The sequence below is a fragment of the Eptesicus fuscus genome, chromosome 15, assembly GCF_027574615.1.
Source record: "Eptesicus fuscus isolate TK198812 chromosome 15, DD_ASM_mEF_20220401, whole genome shotgun sequence".
Taxonomy (NCBI): Eukaryota; Metazoa; Chordata; class Mammalia; order Chiroptera; family Vespertilionidae; genus Eptesicus; species Eptesicus fuscus.
The window spans coordinates 70,696,983-70,719,607 of NC_072487.1; the positions used below are offsets into that span (position 1 = coordinate 70,696,983).

The 22,625-nt window shown below is 42.5% G+C and overlaps 1 protein-coding gene and 1 pseudogene across 4 annotated transcripts in view; one reads left to right on the forward strand and one right to left on the reverse strand.

The window, feature by feature from the left end:
- Positions 1 to 22,625, reverse strand: part of DENND1A (DENN domain containing 1A) — a 463,104-nt gene that overhangs the window by 138,539 nt on the left and 301,940 nt on the right. For all 4 annotated transcript variants that reach the window (XM_054726915.1, XM_054726917.1, XM_054726916.1 and 1 more), the window contains one exon: positions 58 to 183. In XM_054726915.1, the coding sequence (XP_054582890.1) occupies positions 58 to 183 (126 nt within the window). The remainder of the gene's footprint in view (positions 1 to 57; positions 184 to 22,625) is intronic.
- LOC103298531 (proteasome maturation protein-like) lies at positions 3,295 to 4,014 on the forward strand (annotated as a pseudogene).

The window sequence follows — 22,625 nt, forward strand, 5'->3', positions numbered from 1 at the left end:
GTATGTTTCTTAGCCCTGACCAAACATGGGTATATAACATGCCAACAAGTTACTCACTGGCTCAATTTTCAGAGCGTTCCGGTAGCTGCCGAAGAAAGCAGCCTGGGCCTTGAGGAAGGCTCTGGCCACACCGTCGCCAGTGGTGGTGGAGACCTTCTTTAGCCGGCTCTTCAGTGAAGAGATCTGGTGACCGAGAGAAAGAAGACAAGTTGAGGGCAGGGCTGGAGGAGGATGTCTGGCTAAGAGCTCTAGAAAATCCCTGGTCGGAATCGACTTGATACCTTGGCTGCTGGGAGAGCAAAAATGCATTCAGTGTTGGGGCAGGTTTTTGACATTTAAATGAATGTTGCTTTTATTAGAGCATATCTAATGAAAACACAAACAAAACCACTTTCTAAGCAGTTACAATGAGCCAAGTAAGTGCTTCACATTAAATTTCTAATTTAATTATTTCAGTAATCCTGCAAGGAAGAAATTAGTGTTCCCATCTTATAAGGGTGAAACAGTCTCAGAGACGGTCAATCACATGCCTGGGAACAAACCTAAGAAGTGGCCAAGTCAGAATATGAATGGGAGCCTGTTCATCTGACCCCAAATTACACAAAGATTTTCAGTTCCAATTCCATCCCCTTTTCACATTACTTACAAATATTAGAATAAGTGATTTATAATACTTAATATATTATCTATCTATATATATGAAAGGCTAATACGTTAAGTGTCCGACTGTCCGATTGGTCCCTATGACTGTCCGATTGGTCTCACTGACCACCAGGGGGCAGATGCTCAACACAAGAGGTGCTGAGCTGCAGTGACTTGGCAACAGTGGTTCTCAGGTGATGCACCCCGAAACCAGAGAGGAGGGAGTCCGATTCCTCGTGGGCTGGGTGATTCCACCTTCAGCCATGGGTTATGTTATTTTTGGGGCCGAATCTGGTTTACTGCACACTTGAGTTTGCGTTCCACACCCTGTACCACAGCAACTTTGCAGAATACCCTCTCGCACTCTGGGACCCCTCAGGGGATGTCGGAGAGCCAGTTTTGGCCCCATCCCCGCAGGCCAAGCTGAGGGACCCCACCTGCTGGAGGGACCCCGCTCCCTTTGCAGATGCCGAGGAGGGATCGCAGGAGGTTGGCTCCAGGGCATGTCTGGCCCATCTCACCCAGTCCCCACTGGCCACCTTCTAATTAATTTCCTTTCAATGTGCACAAATCTGTGCACTGGGTCACTAGTGTACAATAAATAAATATATGTTACTAGTGGCCCGGTGCATGAAATTCATGCATGTTAAAAGGGAATTACCATATTTTCCGGCGTATAAGACGACTTTTTAACCCAGGAAAATCTTCTCAAATGTTGGGGGTTGTCTTATACGCCGGGTGTCATCTTATAGGGCAGGTATATCCCAAACTCTATATTTTAACTGGAAAAGTTGGGGGTCGTCTTATACGCCCAGTCGTCTTATATGACGGAAAATACGGTAATTAGAATTTTGGGAATATTGCTGTTTGCCCTTTCTCTATAATAGAAGTGTCAGAGATGAAAGAAAATTAGTAAAATGTATATGAAAATCTCCCTCCTGTCAGAGTCTGGGGCACGCTTCGAGACCCAGAGTCAAGTCCCCTGGGCCCGACGCCGGGGTGGGGGGCACAGCCTCAGGTCCCCCAGCTCCAGCACTGCGGTGGGGTGGGGCACGGCCTCAGGTCCCCCAGCTCTAGCGCCAGGGTGGGGAGGGTGCAGCCTCGAGTCCACTGGCCCGGCCTTAGGTCCCCCTGCCCCGACGCAAGGGCACGATGACCATTTGCATATTAGCTCTTTATTATATAGGATTATATAGCTCACACCTGATACTCTAAAGCAGTAGTTGCCAACTGGTGGTCCATAGACCACTGGTGGTGTGTGAGGTCTAAAAGGTTGGTCACCGCTGCTCTAAAGGAATAGTAGCAGCTTATAGATAAGCACTCACATGTTAAAATAAAATAGATAAGAAAGCCATGGCAATGGGAAAAGTAGCCAGGAATAGATTTAATACATAAAGATAAGCCATAAGGTCTTACATAGTGGCTAGAAATGAACTTTTGACTTAAGAGCCTCCTAGTGGTCAAAGCAAAAAGGGATACATAAGAAGTAGTGAGATTCTTGGGTCCATTCATGTATTACAAACCAACCAGTTACCCAGCTGAACACAGATTTTCCCGAAAGTGAGAACTAAATGAGATTCTTCCCATGATTTCCCAATGTAGGAATGACTATGACGTGATGGCTGTTGCCCTCAATATCAGACAGCATCAAACTTCCGGGTTTGTTTCTAATATGCCCTTCATTCATCTCAAAATTGCACAACTGCTGGGCACGTCATTCACACCGTGTTCCATGTGAAAGGTGTCCCTAGAATTGTGCAATGTGGTAGCCTCGAGTCATTCATTTACTCAACAAATATTCATTATTTTCTCAGAGCCTAGGACTGGGTTAGGTGTTGAGGATACAATGGTGAACAAAACTAGACATAAGCTCTGCCCTCATTAAAACTTATACTCTTGTGAGCGAAACACCAATACTATGACATTCCTACTGTGATGAGCCTCTGACAGCTCACCAGGGAGGTCAAGGAAAGCTTCCTGGAGGGAGACAGGCTTGAACTGAGACCTGAAGGATCAGTTGGAGTCATCTTGGCCAAGGGAGGGAGAAACAGTGTACCAGACATGGCGAATAGCATTTGCAAAGACCCTGTGGTGAGCAGTCCAGAGAACAGAAAGGGCTGTGGCTTCAGTGGAGAGAATGAGGGGGAGTATGCTGTAGAATGAGGTGAGAGCAGGAGTCAGAGGAGCCTGTGAAAACACTAAGGAATTTCTTCCTTTCTCTTGAGAGAAATATAAAGCTAATGACTGTTTTTAAGCATGTGGGTGACATTTCATGGGTACATTTCAGGAATCAGGGGCTTAGATAAAGGACTATATAATGGCTTGACATTATTTAAGGATAAAATTAAGAATAAAATAGAAAATTAGATTTAGGTGGTTCATGAATCATATACAAATTTTTAATATGAAGGAGTGATGATCATTTTAGAAGGCATAGGTTCCATAGCTTTCCTCAGAATCCTACACAAACAAAAACTAAAACAAAAACCATTAAGAATAAATTATCTGGGATGGACTATATATATATACCTTTAGAAACGTCCTATGAACATTATTTCTTATTACTAAGTTTCTGATAAGGGATTTTATTAGCTTATTAAGATATATCTTATAGTAACAGAGCTGAGAGGCTGTTCGCAGAGTGAACTGAAGATGAATACCAGAGGACCTGCATCTCGGCTGAAGGACAGTATTCCAGTTACTGAACTTTCAGCAAATGGACCTTTTGAAAGTCATGATCTTCTTCACAAAGGTTTTCCTTGTGTGAAAAATGAGCTTTTGTCCACTCATCCTCTTGAATTATCAGAAAAAATTTCCAGCTCAACCAAGATAAAATGAAATTTTCCATACTGAGAACCATCCAGGGTCTAGTTGCTCCACTAAAATTGCAAATGGAATTCAAGGCAGTGCAACAGGTCCAGTGTCTTCCACTTCTACGCTCACACCTTTCACTGGATAATTTGAGGGGTAATGATGAGACCATTGGATTTGAAAATATTCCTTTTTTAAAATATATTTTTACTGATTTCAGAGAGGAAGAGAGAGGGAGAGAGAGACAGAAACACTAATGATGAGAGAGAATCATTGATCAGCTGCCTCCTGCACACCCCCCACTGGGGATTGAGCCCCAAACCCGGGCACGTGTCCTGACCAGGAATCGAACTGTGACCTCCTGGTTCATAGTTTCATGCTCAATCACTGAGCCACCATAACTGGGCTGAAGATACCCTTAATGACCCATCACAAAGTGCACTAATGGAGGAATCACACTTGATGGTGGAATATAAACTTGGTTTACTGCAATGCAGTGTGCTGACCATGGAAATGGAGGGGCTACATTTTGTTTACAGTTGTTTGTTTGTTTTACTATAATTTTATGTATACAACAATAAAAGTACTGACACATGAGAACTGCTGTCAAAAAGAAAAGATATATCTTACATACCATAAAATTCATTCATTTAAAGTGTACAGTTGAGTGGTTTTTTTAGTGACAAGGTTGTACAAGGATCACTATTATCTAATTCCAGAACATGTTCATCACCCCCAAAAGAAGACTCATTGCTAGTCACTTCTTATTCCCCACCAATCCTCCTTCCCCACCCTAGCCCAAGGTAGCCACTAATCCACTTTCTGTCTCTATGGATTTGCCTATTCTGGACAGTTCATATAAATGCAATCATACAGTTATGTATGTAATCTTTTGTGAGTGGCTTCTTTCACTAAGCATAATGCTCATCTATACTAATAAAAGGGTAATATGCTAATTAGACTGGGTCGACTGAACATCTTCTGGTCATCCAGTCCTCCTTCTGGACAAAGCCACGATGGCGGGGTCCAAGGCAGAGGCAGTTAGGGGCGATCAGGCCGGCAGGGAGCAGTTAGGGGTGATCAGGCTGGCAGGGGAGAGCAGTTAGGGCATTCAGGCAGGCAGGGGAGGGCGGTTAGTCAGGCTGGCAGGGGAGGGCAGTTAGAGGTGGTCAGGCCAGCGGGGGGAGTAGTTAATACATAATGCTGCTATGAATATCCATGTATAAGCCAAAAGGACACACGGAACACAGTACTTAGCTCATAGTAGGCCATCAATAAGTGTTTACTGCATATAGGGGAAAGAATCCTGTGTTGTTGTTGTGGGGGCATACCATAAGCTTGGACAGTCAACAGAGTGTAGGTAGGACTGACATTCTCCTCTGATAAATCAGAAGGACAGGAGCATGCACAGAGAGGGTAGTCACCCCATCTCTGTTTGGAGGCAGGCCAAGGGAAACAATTTTCCTCTGGAAGCAGTTTGGATTTTGTCTCAACACCTGAGTGTAAATACCCGGTTTATTGTGACCTTCCCTACCCTGGGACCTATGAGCCCCTGAATCATAGCGAGCGGTGGGTGCTCCATGAGAAGCAACGCAGGCCATTTGGCACCCAGGCAGATTGCCATGGACTTTCAACCTGAAACAGCAATGTGAAAAAGACACATGCTTTTTTTTTTTTTTAAATTGTTGACACTATAACAGATGTCTCCCATTTTCCCCTCCTCCCCCTTAACCCTATTTACCCAGGTCCTCCCCCACCTTCCGGCCTTCACCACACTGTTGTCTATGTCCATGGACTATGCATATATGAATATATGTTCTTTGGTTAATCTCTTCCAGTCCCCCACAACCCCCGCCCCTCTGAGATCTGTAAGTCTGTTCCATGCATCCATGCCTCTGGTCCTATTTTGTTCATCAGTTTATTTTGTTCATTAGATTCCACATATAAGTGAGATCATATGGCATTTGTCTTTCTCTGACTCGCTTATTTTGCTTAGCATAACAATCTCCAGGTCCATCCATGCTATTGCAAAGGGTAAGAGTTCCTTCTTTTTTGTACAGCCGCATAGTATTCCAAAGTGTAAATGTACCACTGTTTTTTAATCCACTCATCTACTGATGGGCACTTAGGCTCTTTCCAGATCTCGGCTATTGTAAATAACGCTGCTATGAACATAGGGGTGCATATATTCTTTCTGATTGGTGTTCGGGATTTTTAGGATATATTGCCAGAAGTGGGATCACCGGGTCAAACGGCATTTCCATTTTTAATTTTTTTAGGAAACTCCATACTGTTTTCCATAGTGGCTGCACCAGTCTGCATTCCCACCAGCAATGCATACATGCTTCATTAAGACGTTAAAAATACTGCCCACTCCCCACCCTCCAAGTAATAAAAATCCTGTCCCTCCTGGACATTTCCATCCTTTGAAACGGTGCAAGCCACTGTCACTCTTCTTCCGGCTCCTCAAAGGCCTTGGGCCACCTGTGCCGCAGATTATTCCTCACTTAACCTTCCCTGGCCTTTCCCGTTCATTCAGGAGGTGTTTAATTACCTAGGATTCACAAGCTGCTCTTCAGGTAAGCCTCTCCTAATGGCCTCATTACCATTTACACAAAGAGGTAGTCGCTGATGGTAACTGAGCAAACACGAGTGTGTGCCTTCCCACCTGCCCAGCTGGTCTGAAACCAGCCAAGTGGTCCTGGGCTCTTGGTGCCCCTGTGACCACTTAGGCCAAGACTTCTGAAGACCTCTCTTCACCCTGCAACATGCGGAAGCTTTTGTCAGCACTTCAAACTTGGGAACTTCAAGTGTATACACATCTGATAACTGGTGGTAGCATTTTGTCCTTTAAATGAAACTGAGGGAAGAAATCTAAAGGCTCAAATAACCCAGTCAGACATCTAAAGCTGAGCTTGCTGAGTACTCCTGGAGGGTCTGATCAGATCCCTGACATCGGGGTGCACTGGGCTTAAGCTGGGGGTAACGGAAACGCCGATGAGGATGGCTTCCTCCTGTAATCAGGCATCAGAGGAGGCAGGCAGAAAACAAAGGGAAGGGACTACAGAGTTGAATTCATCAGTGTCTCCCATTGTGTTACTGCAGCATCCTCCAACCAGCCTCCTAGGACAGATTCCGATGCTGGATTCCCTACTTCTCTTTTCATTTCCACCATTCTCACGTCTTATCAACACCACCCTAACTATGTCCTGAATCTGCTCTCTCCTCTCAGAGCCCATGACCTTGGCCCTGCGCCCGTCAGCTCCATCAGTCTCTCTGGCCCAGACTGGTGGAGCAGTAGTTTCCTAGATGGGCTCTCTGCCTCCAGTTTCCCCTCAATGCCATCCACCCAGAGCTGTCCCAGTCATTTTGGGAAAACATGAATCTGATCAACTCTCCCCCTCCCTCAAATCCTTCCATGCCCCCACCCTTGGCCACCAGGACCTTCAGAAAGCCATCCAATTCCTCAGAGCAGCCTGAGGCTTTCCTCAGTTGGCCTGGCTTCCCTCTCGCAGCCCCCTGGCAAGTTTTACTCGACTGATACGGAATTTCTATTAGAAGCACATAAGACTCTCCAGTCAATACACACGCCGACAACTCAGAGGGAGCTGTCCCTGTCCCTTCCTGTCCTGCTTGAGAATATCTCTTCACCCTCTGAAAGACCATCCACGCGTCCATCAACGGGGCTGATGAAGTATGTTATACCACATCCTCACTATGAAGCACAGTATAGCTAACAGAATGTGGATGTAGTCTGTAAACTGACATGAAAGGATGTCCACAAAATATTGCCAAATGGGAGGAAAACACGCGAACTGCAGAGCAATATGTACAGCATGAAGCGTTTAAGAATTATATATGTACATATCTGTAGTATAAATCTAAAATGCCATGTATCAAGCATTAACCATGCAGAGATGCTTTCTATTTTATGAACTTTTGATTGTTTTGATTATCCTTTATAAAAAAGCATATGTTACTTTTATAATAAAGAATTTAAATGAGGTATTTTTCTTTAATAGTCAAATTAAACACTGCCTTGGGTTAAGGGAAAGACGGAAGCCAGATGTCCCCTCATCTGCAAAGCCTTCCCTAACCCCTGAGACCTGGCTAATGACACCGTGCCTGAGCCCCTGGGACTGCATAGGTGATTCTTTGGTGAGTTGCAGTGTCTACCATCTTTCCTGCCAGACTCCGAGTTCCCAGAAGGTCCACAGGGCCTGGTCACCCAGCAGTTTCTTCTGAATGAAAGAACAGATGGCGAGTGTTCTGACCTCCTGCAAGGCATTTCCAGTGGCTGAGCCTCTGCCTTGAGGCAGGTCTAGGATCACATTTGGTCATTAGAAGAAAGTGGTCTTAGTTGGGTAGGGTTGGGGGAGAAATTAACACTCATTCTGTTCCTTTCTGCAGAAGGTCATCATTAAGATGAAACTCAAATTGCAAGGCAAATGGACCTGTGGTTGCTGAATGAGTTAACGTGGACAACACTGCAAACGGAACATGTCCAATAACAAATGCAGTGTTCCCTACCCTGCCCTGGCTCCTGCTTTACCTGGTCACTGTAGGCTCTACCTCTCAGGCCTCCTGGCTTCACCTGCTTCTCTATCCCCTGCATTCCGCATGCAGGAGAGAGTAGAGCTTGCATCACATAAGCCAAAGTCTAGGGTTAGAAACCTGGCTTCCCTACTCTCTTAGCCTTTCTGAGCTTCAGTTTCCTCGCCTGTGAAATGAGGCATCTGCAACCAACATGCACTGTGAGGCCGGAAATATATTGGGTGTAAAATGGATAATGGATGTGGCGGACTGCCTAGCTTTTTGGTATTAGTTCAGGCTTCATCTTTTACCTGGACTACTGCAACAGTCTTTCACAACTGTGGCCCTTCCTCTATTTTCTTTTTGGTCCAATCCATTCCGTGCATTGAACTGTCTCCTGGAACAGCAGGTTGAATCTTATCACTCCCTTCCTCTAAAATCTGCAGTGGTTCCATGCTGCTAACATAAAGTGCACATTCCTTAGCACAATATTCAAGGCCTTCTATGGGCCTGGCTCAAGCTCTATTCCCCACGTTGTCTTCTCTTCGATTTCAGAGGCCAAGAAATCATCCCTCGGCCTGGGATGTTCTTCATCCTACTCTCTAACAAAACCCTCCTATAAAAAAAAAAAAAAAAAAAAAAGGAAAAAAAAAGCCTCTGACTCTCTGTGATGTCCTCTATCACAACAAAGAGATCCTTCCCAGGGCACACTGGCCTGTGGCTTAGGTGGACGCCTCACCTTTGCAGGCCCCATGCTGAAGCTGTGCTGGACAGAGTTGCATAGGACCAGGGACCACCTCCTGACACAGTTAAGCTCCCCCAGACCAGCCTAAGTTAGCTTATTACTGCTTCAAAAGGCGCTCTCGTATTGTCTACATCACTATCCTATCATTTAGCCTTTTGTACAACCAGAAGTGTACATATCTTCCTCACCCCTAGAATGAAAATAACCCTTGCAGTTCATATTGGCACTCAATAAATACAGATTTGTCACTTGGTAGCGACTTGCGGGGGAGAGAGGGGAGAATAAGGATGGCATACTGTTCATCTGTCCTCCTCTAAGACTCTCCCATCCATCTCTGTCCATCAGCACTGGCACCCTAAGATCATTCAGCAGCTTCCTTATTGTTCTGAAGACAAAGACTAAAGTCCCAGGCTGGCCTGCAAGGCTCTGAGGGATTTGGCCCCAGCCTCTTTCAGAAGCCAGGTTCCTGCATCCCTGGTTTTAGCCACACCCTCGGGGCCCTGGTTGCACTGGCCTCCCTCACACCCCAAGGCGTTCACATAAGCTAGCTCCTCTGCTTAGAGAGCTCTCACTGCCATCACTCCCTAGAATTCAGCACCGTCCAACAGGACTTTCCGTAAATAATCTAGCATATGTGTGATCCAACGTGGCAGCTGCAACTGAGCACTTGAAATGTGGCTAGTGTGACTCAGGAATTGAAATTTTAAATTTTACTTCATTTAAATCAATTTAAATAGTCACATGGGGATAGTGGCTAGCATGTTGGACAACACAGGGTCCTAGATCAAGTACTACACATCCTTCAGATTCAGCTCAAATATCACTTCCTCAGACTGACCCCCTCAGACTAGATAGCGGCACCCCATTTTATACTCTCACTATACCTTTCCTTTAGGGACACACAGCGATGTGCAACAACGCATTTTCCAACAATCCAATGTCTGTCTCTCTCTTCTATTAGATGGAGCACTTAGGAAGGCAGGGACCACGAACATCCTCAGCGCGGCACCTCAAGTAGAGGGACAGTTCTTCTAAATGTCTGGCTCAAGTCAGCCTGTGCAGGGACCCCATTTCTTTTCCTGAAGAGGTGCGTTAATTGCTCAGTGTCAGATATGGAGTTTAAAGATTTTTGTTGGACAATTCAGACACCCAGCAGCAGCTGGGAGGGGGCAATAGAATCACACTTTTGTTGTGCCTTTAAAAAATGGCCCTCAAGGACTAAGGCAAATGGATTCTTCCTTTCCTGAATAAAGCAGGCGTCAGGGCTCTGTTACAGGGTCTCCTGGAAGATGTCTGGGTGTGGACAGGGGCAGAGGGACTACTTACTGCCGCGCTGTCCTGTCCTTGGGGCACATCTACCCTGCCTCCCTTTGCTGTCTTCACACAGACACGGTGTTATCTACCTGTGCCTCGGCTAGTTCTTGCCTCAAATTGGAAGCAAAAAGTCTTGCTATGTAAAGGCAATCCCACTTCATTCTCTTCCCAGTAACAGTTTCTGGGAAAACCAGGAAAAAGGAACAGGAACTAGCATTTATGAAGCACCCCACTAGGTACCAACTGCCGTGGCAGGTGTTTTCATAGCCAGCCCTGTGGAAATTTCAGCACCACTGTGCTAGGCAGCAGTTGTCCCCATTACAGAGATGAGGACAGTGAGCCTCGGCCTCACGTCACAGCCAGTAGCTGGTGGCTGGTGCAGCAAGGGGCAGAGGCCAACGCCAAGCCCAAGTCTGTCTTCCTCTCAAGTTGGTGCTATTCCATTACTCCTCACTGCTGCCAGGATTCCTTAGGCTAGCAAATGGGTTTGTCCCCGATACTGGTTTATTTTCCCCAAACTTAATATATCTCCATTATTGCTTCCTCTCACTCCTTGCTTTTCTGTTTCTTGAGAACATGGTTGTACCTTGACCTCAGTTGGCTTTAATTGCTTCTTCTGCATCCCATTTTCCCCTCAAAGTTACTGTTCTCCATGGGGGAGTCGGGACTGTGCTAGTTAGACGGCACTCGGAGCTGGAGCTGGCTCTGACCCCAGGGGCCCAGGTCTCTGCTCCCTCCGACTCTCCTGACATCTCACGGGCTGAGTATTAAGTCAGAAAGTTAGAAGCAAGCATTACAATACTAAGCAGCTTTTTTTGTCAGACAAAAGGATTAATTTTCATTATGTGAAGGCTACTTCACTTTGTGCTATAATGGCTTTGTTGAGCATGCTATGAACAAACTATCAAGTCTTTAGGAAGATATTCTTGAAGTAAAAACATACAATTTCAAAACAAAAACAAAAAGACCCATTTCCACTATCTGCCAAATAGAGCTCGGGAGGATTCTGGTACAAACACTGCAGCTCTCCCCACACATGTAACCCCTCCCTCAGCATTTTATCCTGAGACACACAGCAGCAAAGGCTTTTGCATTTTTCTATTTTTAAAGCTTATCTTCCTCATACACTTTTTTTTTTTTTGCTCAGAGGAAGTGAAATTGTCTTTGGTTTCCCTATAAAACAATTTAGCTTCAAAACACACACACACACACACACACACACACACACACACTCACTCACTACTTTCTTAATGCAGCTGAAAATCTGCCCAAGCTATAGGAAGATGGACTTAAAGTAAATGTGTATTTAAATTACTAGGTGATCATTCAATATAAAGATTATTTCTAACTAAATATATGCATGCACGTATGCCTATATATGTATGTATCTGGGAGTATTTTCAAAGGAGGGTTTTCTCCCCATACTTCTGGCAGTTTAAGTTTAAAGGTCAGATCTACACCATCACCATGTTTCACAATGCAAGCTGTGCAGTGCCGCGTAATGAAATGGTTCAGTAAAGGTGCTCGTGGAAATTCTTTTAATTAGGTCTAAGGCTTTTCAGTTGTCAACATGAATAAACCAAGAGCCATTCTCTTGCAAACACAATACGCAAAATAAAAATGTAAGTTACCTTTGAAAAAACAGAGATGCACTTGCAAAAGGAAAGTTATACATGGATTTTTTCTTTTTTACAACATATCCTCTACCAATTAAAAAAACACACACCAAATCTTTCAACAACAAAATGGACAGCAAATCAAAAATAAAGGGGCTGCTCTATTTCTAATGAACCAGGACACCATGCCTGGTTCTAATGAAAAGTGTTTGGAAGAAGACTCAAGTTAATCATAACTAAAACTGTTTATCAAGAGACTAATGACTTTCTTTGTGAGCAAAGGCCACCTTCCCATTTAACTACAATTAATTCCACAGATCAGTGGTATTTCAGTCAGACATGTGATATCCCATAATGACTCCTGCAAATTGAATGCTATCTATTAAAAATGCACCAAAATGCACTTTTCCCCTCTGCACCACTATCTGAGGCCCAAAAGCTGAGCATATCACAGCAGGAACATCAAGACTTTTTTTTCAAAGCTGTGTTGACAAAATGAACTACTTGGATTTGGATTTTTCTTCTTCTTTTTTTTTTTAGCTGTCAGTTCAAAGCTGAATCTAGGGATTGAAATACGCAAAATGAAAACTCTAAGAAAATGGTAGGTTGTTTGGGGAAGTTGGATTGTATTTGCATTGAGTTCTGATGGGAAAAACAAAACTAAATAAATGACTCAAATCACCTCCAGTTCAGATTTACAGATACAAGTTGTTCATGAAAGCCAGTTGGCCTGAGAATTGCCATGGAATGGGGGGAATCAAATGGAGAAATGGCAGCATGTAATAAGCAGGTGTAATAAATCAATGCATTGACTAATTAACCAATGAATGAATGAATGTGTAGCAAACCCTGAGCGTGAGGGTACAATACCCAACAAATAATATGTTGCTTTACACTGGGTTCCAATGGACCTGAATTCAAATCCCGAGTCAGCTGCTATTAACTGGATGGGGTAAAGTAACTACCATTACTTTTTAAAGGATTGTTATGTAGATTACATGCTAAGATTTTCTCCATGGCCAGCGTGGTTACAAGGAAAGGTTGCAGGGTTCAATTCTCGGTCAGGGCACATAACTAGGTTGTGGGATTGATGGTACAGGAAGGCAACCACTCAATGTTTCTATCTCTCTCTCCCTTCTCCCCTCTGTAAAATCAATAAGCATGTCCTTAGGTGAAGATTTAAAAAATAAGTCAAGACCAGACAGTGTGACTCAGTGGTTGAGTATAGACCTATGAACCAGGAGGTCATGGTTCGATTCCAGTCAGGGCATATGCCCAGGTTGCGGGCTCGATACCGAGTATGGGGCATGCAGGAGGCAGCCAATCGATGATTCTCAATCACTGATGTGTCTATCTCTCTCCCCCTCTCCCTTCCTCTCTGAAATCAATAAAAATATATTTTTTTAAAAGTCAAGATTTCCAATGCACCAAGCACAGTAGCTGGCACACAGTTGAAGCCTAATAGGTGGTGCCTATTCTTCCATGCTAGCTCAACTCCAAAGTCAAAACTACCCAAGCCATTATTTTAGCATAAAAAAAGAATCATGGGCTCACAATGAACATTTTCTAGAGCATCTTTTACTGAAACATCACTCATTATGCTAAGCCTGGTGGGTTTATTTAGTGACCCGAACTTGGGTGTGTATTTGGGAGTTAATGAAGTGCCTGGTGTTTACACAGATAAAAGCAGGATTTGTCTCAGCAGCAATCTGGGCTGAATGGATATAGATCTCCACGCTTAGGGATGTGGCCAGGACGGATCCAGGGTGGATCACATCCATGTGATGCAGCCACACGGAGTGAGATATCTCCCAAGGGGATTTGGGCATCTCCACCTCCTCAGGGGAGGAAATACAGGAAGGGGGGTGGGAAGTGTGTATAATAGATGTGTTTCACAGTGTCCCTGCTGTGATGAACAACTTGATCCACTTACAGTTCCAAACACATGATGCATAAAAGAGCTGACAGAAATTCAATTCTTCAAAGAAAAGCATCTGCTCTCTAGTGGGAACGGCCAAATATTAAGCAGTTTTGAGGCAGGGCAAAGACCTAGAGGAGCACAGTTCATTATCTGGATAGCCAGAGCAAAGAAATGCAGAGGATTACAAACAAACGAAAAAGTAGCCGAGATTCCATGCATTAATTACCCAGAGTAAAATGATTCAAGTTGAATCTTTGTTACAACAAATATTAAGCCCAGCTGTGTTATGTAGCAGTTGTGAAAAAGAAGAAGAAAAGAAATCCGTGTACAATATCTGTGAGCTCTGCCAGTTAATTGAATTTGCTGGCAGCACTTCCTCTACCACGAGCCAAACATCCTCAAAGATAAAATGTAGCTTTTAAACAGACCTGGGGAAAACGGAATCAAGAAATTTCAACCATTAAAACACAACTCTTTACTGGTATGAAAGTAAAGTAAAATTCAGTAATGAAAGGAAGGAAGTCTCTTAAACATTTACTGCATTCCAAAGCTTGGAGCTGCGGTTTATTGCTGAGGTCTCTTCTGATGTCCCACAGTGCTCCTGCTCCAGCGTCTTTAATGAAGTCCCATAAACTCCCATAAAATACTCGATTGTTGACAAATCATGCACACACACTCAGGGCAAGGCCCACTGGGCCACGATGCTCCTTCCCTTCCTGCCTGAAATTAGTAAGTCATGGAGTAGGCACTCCTGGTGAGTGGTCCAACAAGAACAGAGACCTTCAGGCAATCCTTTTAAAGAATGAAGGATGAAAGACTGGACACTTGTAAGAATTCTTTTCATCAAACTGTCCCCTGACCCCAAGTCCAATATCAGTAGTTTGGGGTGAGGGGTAGCTTTGGCCAGATTCTCGGAACCAGAGAAGCAACAAGAGGTTGGATCCAACACTCAACCTTCAGTCTGGGACTCAGTTCAGTGCAGATCCTATCCCATCATTCCTTGGCTTAATTATCTTAGTTGATTCCCCAGTGCCCAAAATATGAAGCTCAAATGTGTGTTTATGACAGAAGGCCACTCCCAATCTGGTCCCTCCCGTCTACTTCTTTGGTTTCACCTTTTGTCCCTCCCAACCACTCACCCTATGTTCCAGCTGGACTAAACGATTAATCCCTGCCCAAACACATCCACTTTTGTTCACACCTCCAGTCTCCATTCATTCTGTTCCCGCCTCCCAGTATGCTCCTCTCTCCTTTTCCAGGAACAGCGACTGTTTCCTACACATCTCCATGTTCCTAAGGCCCAACACACTGAGCCTACAGCCAAAAAACACTTGGCTGGAAAAATAATCTCCATTCCTGAACTGGCTGTAGATCTGCCCATTTGGGATACTGAACCAGAAGTGTCCGGGGCTCCTGCAGATGGAGGCGAAGCTGCTGGTGTGAAGTGTAAGCGGGTAGGAAAGCAGCAAGAGATGTGCCGGGAGAGGGAGGCAGACTGGATCATAAAGGGCCATATTCTGGAGCTCGAATTTCACCCAGAGGGAGAATGGGGAGCCATTAAAGGGTTTTAAATTGGGGAGTGATATATGCATGTTCCATAATATCCCTTCATTTATAGCAAGAGAATGGCCTGGGATTGGAGAAGTGGGGGCAAGACTGGCAGTCTAGCCTTCCATTAGCTCTGTGACTCACTGAGAATGAGGTCCATGTCTTAATCATCTCTGTGTGCATATATTCAGTGCAAAGCACAGCACATAGTAGGTGCTCAGGAAATGGCTGGTTTATTAAGTATAATAGACAAAACTGTACATATTTGAAGTATAATGTGATTTGACATAAATGTTATGAAATAATCACCACAACTCATTTAATTAACATGTCCATTACTTCAGTTATCTTTTTTTTTGTATTATTAACATGGTCACTATGCTGTCTAGTAGATCCTCAGAACATATTCATGTTATAACTGAAAGCTTGTCCCCTTTAACTAACATCTCTCCATAGAAAATCCCTGTTGAACAAATAAACATTCTGCCAGTGAACACTAACAATATATGCTTTCACATGGCACAAGGAGTACGTAAGACTACAAGGTCTATACACACAAAGATTTACCGTATTTTTCCATGTATAAGACACTATTTTTTTCTAAAATCGTTTGACTGAAAATTGAGGGGCATCTTATACACGGAAGTCAGCCGAAGAGGGAGCCACACTGTTGCGTAGCAGCCCATACCTTGTCAACCAGGCTTTCTCCAATCACGAGCCTTATTGTTACTGTCATCTGCTGATGCTGTAATTGGAGGTAGAGGTGGAGAGTGCGCAGATGCAACAGGGACAGGAGCATTCTGAGCCCGTAAAGATGTCAAAAAATAAGAAGATAAATCCCGGTAAGCAATTGCCTTACTCTGCAAAATTCAAACTGAATGTAATCAGCTATGCAAAAGAGTATGGAAATAGAGCCAGAGAGAGACAATTTGGACCTCCTCCCACTGAGTGTATGATCAGACAGTGGAGAAAACAGGAAGAACAACTCCTTAAGATGCCAAAAAAGAAAAAGGCCTTAAGAGGAAAACCAGCGAAATGGGCAAACTTGGAGCAGAGGCTTAAAACTTGGATTATGGAGCAGCACCAGAGTGGCTTATGTGTGTCAACCAAGCTTATTCATTGTCAGGCAAGAATGGTTGCAAGCGAAATGAACACTGTTGATTTTACAGGAAAGGCAAAGTGGTGCTTCAATTTCATGAGGAGAGAAGGACCGGCCATGAGAACATAGCTCAGAAAATGCCACCAGTTTATGAGGATAATCTCACATATATAGACAGTGACTCCGAAGACAGCAGTGATACAATAGAAGTTGAAGAAATTGATGTGGGGAAGCATAGCACTTGGTTAGAATGTCTATAAGGAGGATTCTCTGAAAGGTCGGGGCCTCTGAGGGCACCTTGCTGAAGGCGGCAGCCCCTACCTTGACTTTTCCAAACAAGTCCAATCCCCCGGGGTGTTTTGCTAGAATCTCTATGTTTAGTCTTTTAGACTCGACCTTGTAGAAGCATATACTTTCTCAAGGATGCTTACCTTTCTGATTGTATCTAGAGCTTAATTTTAGTTCAAGCTGTTATGACAACAAAAGCCAAAAGAGGCAGGCGATAGCCAAGTAGTGCCTTAGCCCTCTCTTCACAGAAACGTGTTAAAGTAATCATTCATCCGTCGCTCAGGGTCTGCCCCAGCAATTGATATGTCTGGAACTAATAGTGATGAAGAAGAGAGCAATGATGCGACAGAGGCTGAATAAAGTGATATGCTGCATAATATCATAGCAGTGGTATGTAAACATTATCTGTGGTGATTGCTAAATAAAAATGTGTTCTGTTTCATGTTTAAAATGTTGATTTCTTAATTTTGGGTTGGAAAAGTTGGGAGCATCTCATACATGGGGGCATCTTATATACGGAAAAATACGGTATATTATATAAGGTATTCAGTATAATCAAAGTCTGCTCATCTTCCCCATCAGCATTTTTTCTTCCTATTGGGATTTTAAGAATGGTTGTTTTTGTTTGTTTTGTAAAGTTTACTATTAGTTAGACATTTTGCAAAAGGCAGATTGCTTAGGCCAGACAGTGTGTGCCGATCTAGCCCTTTGCTTCTGGGATCAAAAGCATTGTTGACTCACAAGAACAGCACACAAGCTCCCAGGAGGCCCTGAGGCAGCATCTCGAGAGTGTGGGGTACTCCAGAGGATAGGCAGCAAGCAGACCCTGGGCTTATGTGCCTCTGGCCCTTCTAAACCAGTTTTGCCTTTGAACTCCCAAAGACATGCTATAGCCCAATAATTCCACTATAACTCTAACAGAAGGATTTCCCATGTGCTTTGAGAATACAAAGGACAGAGTGATTAACTACTGAGGGAGGGGCAAGGACAAAGACTAGAAAACTGATCGGAGTTGGATGACACTGAAGACAAGGCATGCAATTAGGAGGTCATTGCTAATTCTCCAGTTTCCCAGCAGAGGAGGGAAGTACAGGGTCATATGACTTGCTGGCCTAACTCAGGTGATCAGAATATCTACACATACACTTCAATGAAAAAAATTAACATTATATAATTAAAATTATTTTTCAAAAGGAAGTGCTAACGTCCGTTTTTACCTTTCATGATGTTCCATTTCTCACTTTTATGGTGTGCGCTTTTTTGTGTCTTATCTAATAACTCTTTCTTGCTTCCTGAAGTTTTCTCCTATATTTTCTTCTATTCATTTTATACTTTTTGTTTCTATGTTTAGGACTATAATTCATTTTGAACCAGTATGTGCATGAGGTAAAAGTCAAGATTCATTTTTTACCATATGGCTATCCAATTGTTCCAGTAGCATTTGTGGCAAAACACAGACACACATAAAACTATCCTTTCTCTATTGAATTATTTTGACTATATATTTGTTGAAAATCAACTGACCATTTATGTGTCGGTCTAATTCTGAACTGTTTATTCTGTTCTACTGAACGGTATGTCTAGCTACAGTTACTATAACTTTATAGTAAGTCTTGAAAGTAGCTAATATAAGTCCTAGAACTTTGTTCTGTTTCAACATTGTTTTGGCTATTCTAGATCTGTTGCATAGTCATAGATATTTTAAAATCAGCTCCTCAAGTATTTTTCCCCCTGCTAAAGCCATCTAGAATTTGGATTGGGATTATAGTGGATTTATAGATTAATTAAGGAAACATTTAACATCTTAAAAATATTGAGCCTTCTAATCCAAAATCTAATCTCTTCATTTGTTTAAGGTTTTTAAATTTTTTTCCTCAGAAATGTTTTATAGTTTTCACTATACAAATCTTGCACATATTTTGGTAAATTTATTCCTAATTATTTCATGTTTTGTTTGCTATTTTAAATGGTACTCTAAAAATTTCATTTTCAATTGCTCATTACTAGTATATAGAAATACATTTGAGTTTTTGTATACTGACTTTATTCTGCATATTTTTAAAATTCATTTATGAGACTCCTTAGGATTTTCCAAATATGTGGTTATGTTGTCTAAATAAAGACAATTTTTCTTCTTTTTAATCTTTAAGCCTTTTATTTTTCTTGTCTTAGTGAACTGATTAGAACCTCCAGTAAAATATGGAATAGAAATTTTAAGAGTAGACATCCTTTTTTGTTATCATTCACATGGGGAAAGTATTCGGTCCTTCACCATTAAGTGTGATGTAGATTCTTCCTACATGCTCTTTATTATTTTAAAATTTTTATCTATTGATTTTTACAGATTTGTTGTTCCACCCATTCGTGCACTCACTGGTTGATTTCTGTATGTGTCCTGACCAGGGATTGAACATGCAGCCTTCCTGTATTAGGATGATGCTCCAACCGAGCTACTCAGCCAGGGCTTGTCCTAGATGCTCTTTATTACAATGAAGACATCTGGTTTGCTAAGAGCTTTTATTATGAACAGGTGTTGATTTTTCCCCAAAATACTTTTTTGGCATATGTTTTGATATGGTTTACCTTTCTTAGTCTGTTGCTATGGTAAATCACACTGATTGATTTTCAAATATTTAGCCAACCTGTATTCATTTGATCATATGTATTACCCTTTTTACATATTGCTGGATTCAATTTGCTAATGTTTGGTGAAGATTTTTACATCAGTATTTATAAGGTATATTGGTCAGCAGTTTTCTTTTCTTGTAAATTCTTTGCTTGGTTGTCATGTCAGGGTAATGCTGATCTCATAAAATAAGGTGGGCAGTGTTCCTTTCACTATTTTCTGAAAAAGTTAGTGTAAGATTGCTTTAGTTCTTCCTTCAATGTATGACAGACTTAATCGGTGAAGCTCTCTGGGCCTGGAGTTTTCTTTGTGGAAAAGTTTTGTTTTTTTTTAAATACCTTTATTGATTTCAGAAAGGGAGAAAGAGACAGAAACATCAATGATGAGAGACAATCATTGATCAGCTGCCTCCTGCACGCCCCACACTGGGGATCGAGCCTGCAACCCAGGCATGTGCCCCAACCAGGAATCAAACCGTGACCTCCTGATTCATAGGTTGACACTCAACCACTGAGCCATGCCTCCCAGGTTCATTGTGGGAAAGTTTTAATTACAAATTCAACTTTCTTTAATAAAAACAGTGCTATTTTTCTATTTTTTCTTGAGTCACTTTTTGTAATTTGTGTATTTCAAGGAATTTGTTCATCTAATTTATAAAAAGTACAGACATAAAATTGTATTTATTTTTTAAAAATATACTTATTATAGTTTATAGTCAATATTATTTTGTATTAATTTTAGGTGTATAGTGTATATACTTCTTAATGAAATTTTTATTTTATTTTATTTTTAATTGAATTTATTGGGGTGACATTGGTTAATAAAATTATATAGGTTTCAGGGGTTCAATTCTATAACACACCATCTGTATATTCTATTATGTGTTCACCACCCCAAGTCAAGTCTCTTTCCATCACCGTTTAGTCCCCCTCTTCTACTTCGTTCTTAAAAATATACTTTTTATTTTGAAATATTTTTAGGTTTACAGAAAAGTTGCAAAGATAACAGAGTACTGTACTTTCTGGCGTATAAGATGACTGGGTGTATAAGATTTTCCTGGGTTAAAAAGTCATTTTATACGCCGGAAAATACGGTATATTGGACTATATTGATGGGATTAGATATAATGGATTAGATATATTGGACCACTGTATTTTCCGGCATTTAAGATGACTTTTTAACCCAGGAAAATCTTATACGCTCAGTCGTCTTATACGCCAGAAAATACGGTATCCATATATCCCTCAACCAGTTTCAGTTTCCCCTAATATCTATGTATATAAAAGCCTAAGTGACCATCGCAACCGAACGGATGACCGAACAGGCTGCGTGGGGTGACGAGGCTGGCAGGGGGGTTAGTGAGGGGAGACCAAATGACTGAGCATCAGGCTGTGTGGGGTGACCAGGCCGGCAGGGGGGGTTAGTGAGGGGCGACCAAAGGACCGAGCAGCAGACTACATGGGGAAACCAGGCCGGCAGGGGAGTTAGTGAGGGGCGACCAAACAACTGAGCAGCAGGCTGCATGGGGCGACCAGGCCGGCAGTGGGGGCAGTTGGGGGTGACCAGGCTGGCAGGGGGGGCAGTAAGGGGCGACCAGGCCGGCGGGGGGTGGGGCAGTTAGGGGCGACCAGGTTGGCGGGAGGGGGCAGTTGGGGGCGACTAGGCTGGCAGGGAGGGCAGTTGGGAGTGACCAGGCCAGGGGGGGCAGTTAGGGGCAATCAGGCAGGTGAGCAGTTAGGAGCCAGTGGTCCCAGATTGTGAGAGGGATGTCCGACTGCCGGTTTAGGACATCTCCCAAGGGGCCCTGAATTGGAGAGAGTGCAGGCTGGGCTGAGGGGACCCCCCCACCTCGTGCAAGAATTTCATGCACTGTGCCTCTAATATTTTATATAAAACATTTGTCAAAACTAAGAAACCAACACGGGTACATTATTATTAATGTACCAAAATTTATTGTGATTTCACGAGTTTTCCCATTAGTGGCCCTTTCTTATATCAGGATCTCACTGAGCATTCAGTTGTCATGTCTTCTTAGTATCCTTTGGTCTGTGACAGTTCCTCAGTCTTTCCCATATTTTTATGACCTTGACAGTTTCGAGATGTACTAATCAGGCATTATATAGAATGCCCCTAAATCTGGGTTCATCTGAAGTTTCTGCCATAATTTGACTGGGGTTTTGGAAAGAATAGCAGAGAAGTGATGGATCCCTCTCATGACATCATATCTGGGTTAGATGATATTCACATAACATCACTGGTGATATAAACCCCGATCACTGGATTAAAGGAGTACTTGCTATTTCTCCACTAACATTACTCCTTATCCCTTTACATACTCTATTTTTTTTTGGAAGTGAGTCGCTAAGTCCAGCCCACACTCATATGTGTGGATGTTTGGGGTGGGAGTATTAAGCTCCTTTCCTAAGGAGGAGAATATCTACAGATACTATTTGGAATTCTTCAATAAGGAAGATTTGCCTTTTATCCTCTATCCGCTATCTTTTGATTTGTGTCTGCATGATATCTTTTCCAGCCTTTTACTTTTCATTTCTCTCTTTATATTTAAGGTGGAATTCATGTAGACAACATATAACTGGGTCTTATTTTAAAATATAATTTATTAATCTCCTCTAGAGTATTTAAACGATGCACATTTAAATAATAATCAATATAGTTGGGTAAATCTATCATCTTGTTAACTTTTCTATTTGTTCTATCTATGTTGATTCCTTTATCCTTTTCCTCAAAAATCTTTTGGGTGTTCAATATTGGCTTATTAGCCAGATATCTTTATCTTATTTATTTTCCTTAGTGGCTCCTTTAAAGTTTACAATATACATCCTTAACTTAATAGTCTGCTCGCAAATAATAGTATACTGGCTACCATATAATTTAAGAACCTTAAAACAGCAAACCTACATTCTCCACCCTTGCCCTGTCCCTGTGCTACCGTAGTCATATACTATAGTATTTTACTTCTAGCTATGTTATTACACACAATACATTGGTGATTTCTACCTTATTTATTTTTTAAAATCTCTTTTGTTGAAAGTATTACATATGTCCCCTTTATTCTCCAAATGACCCCTTTTAGCCTGCTCCCGCCCCCCACCCCAGGCTTCCACCACCCTATTGTCTGTGTCCATGGGTTATGTATATATGCATGCAAGTTCTTTGGTTGACCTCTTCCCATCCACCCACTCACCCCCACCTTCCCTCTGAGATTTGACAGTCCGTTCCATGCTTCTGTGTCTGAATTTTTTTTTTCATCTTCAACTGCATATTTATTTTATTTTTTAATATATTTTTTATTGTTGATAGTATTACAGATAACTCCTATTCTCCCCCCCCTCCATTTCTCCCCCTCCTGCCAGCTCCTAGCCACCCCAGGTCTTCACTACCCTATTGACCGTGCCCATGGGCTATGCATGTAAGTTGTAAGTTCTTTGGTTTATCTCTTCTTGTCCCCCCAACCCCACATT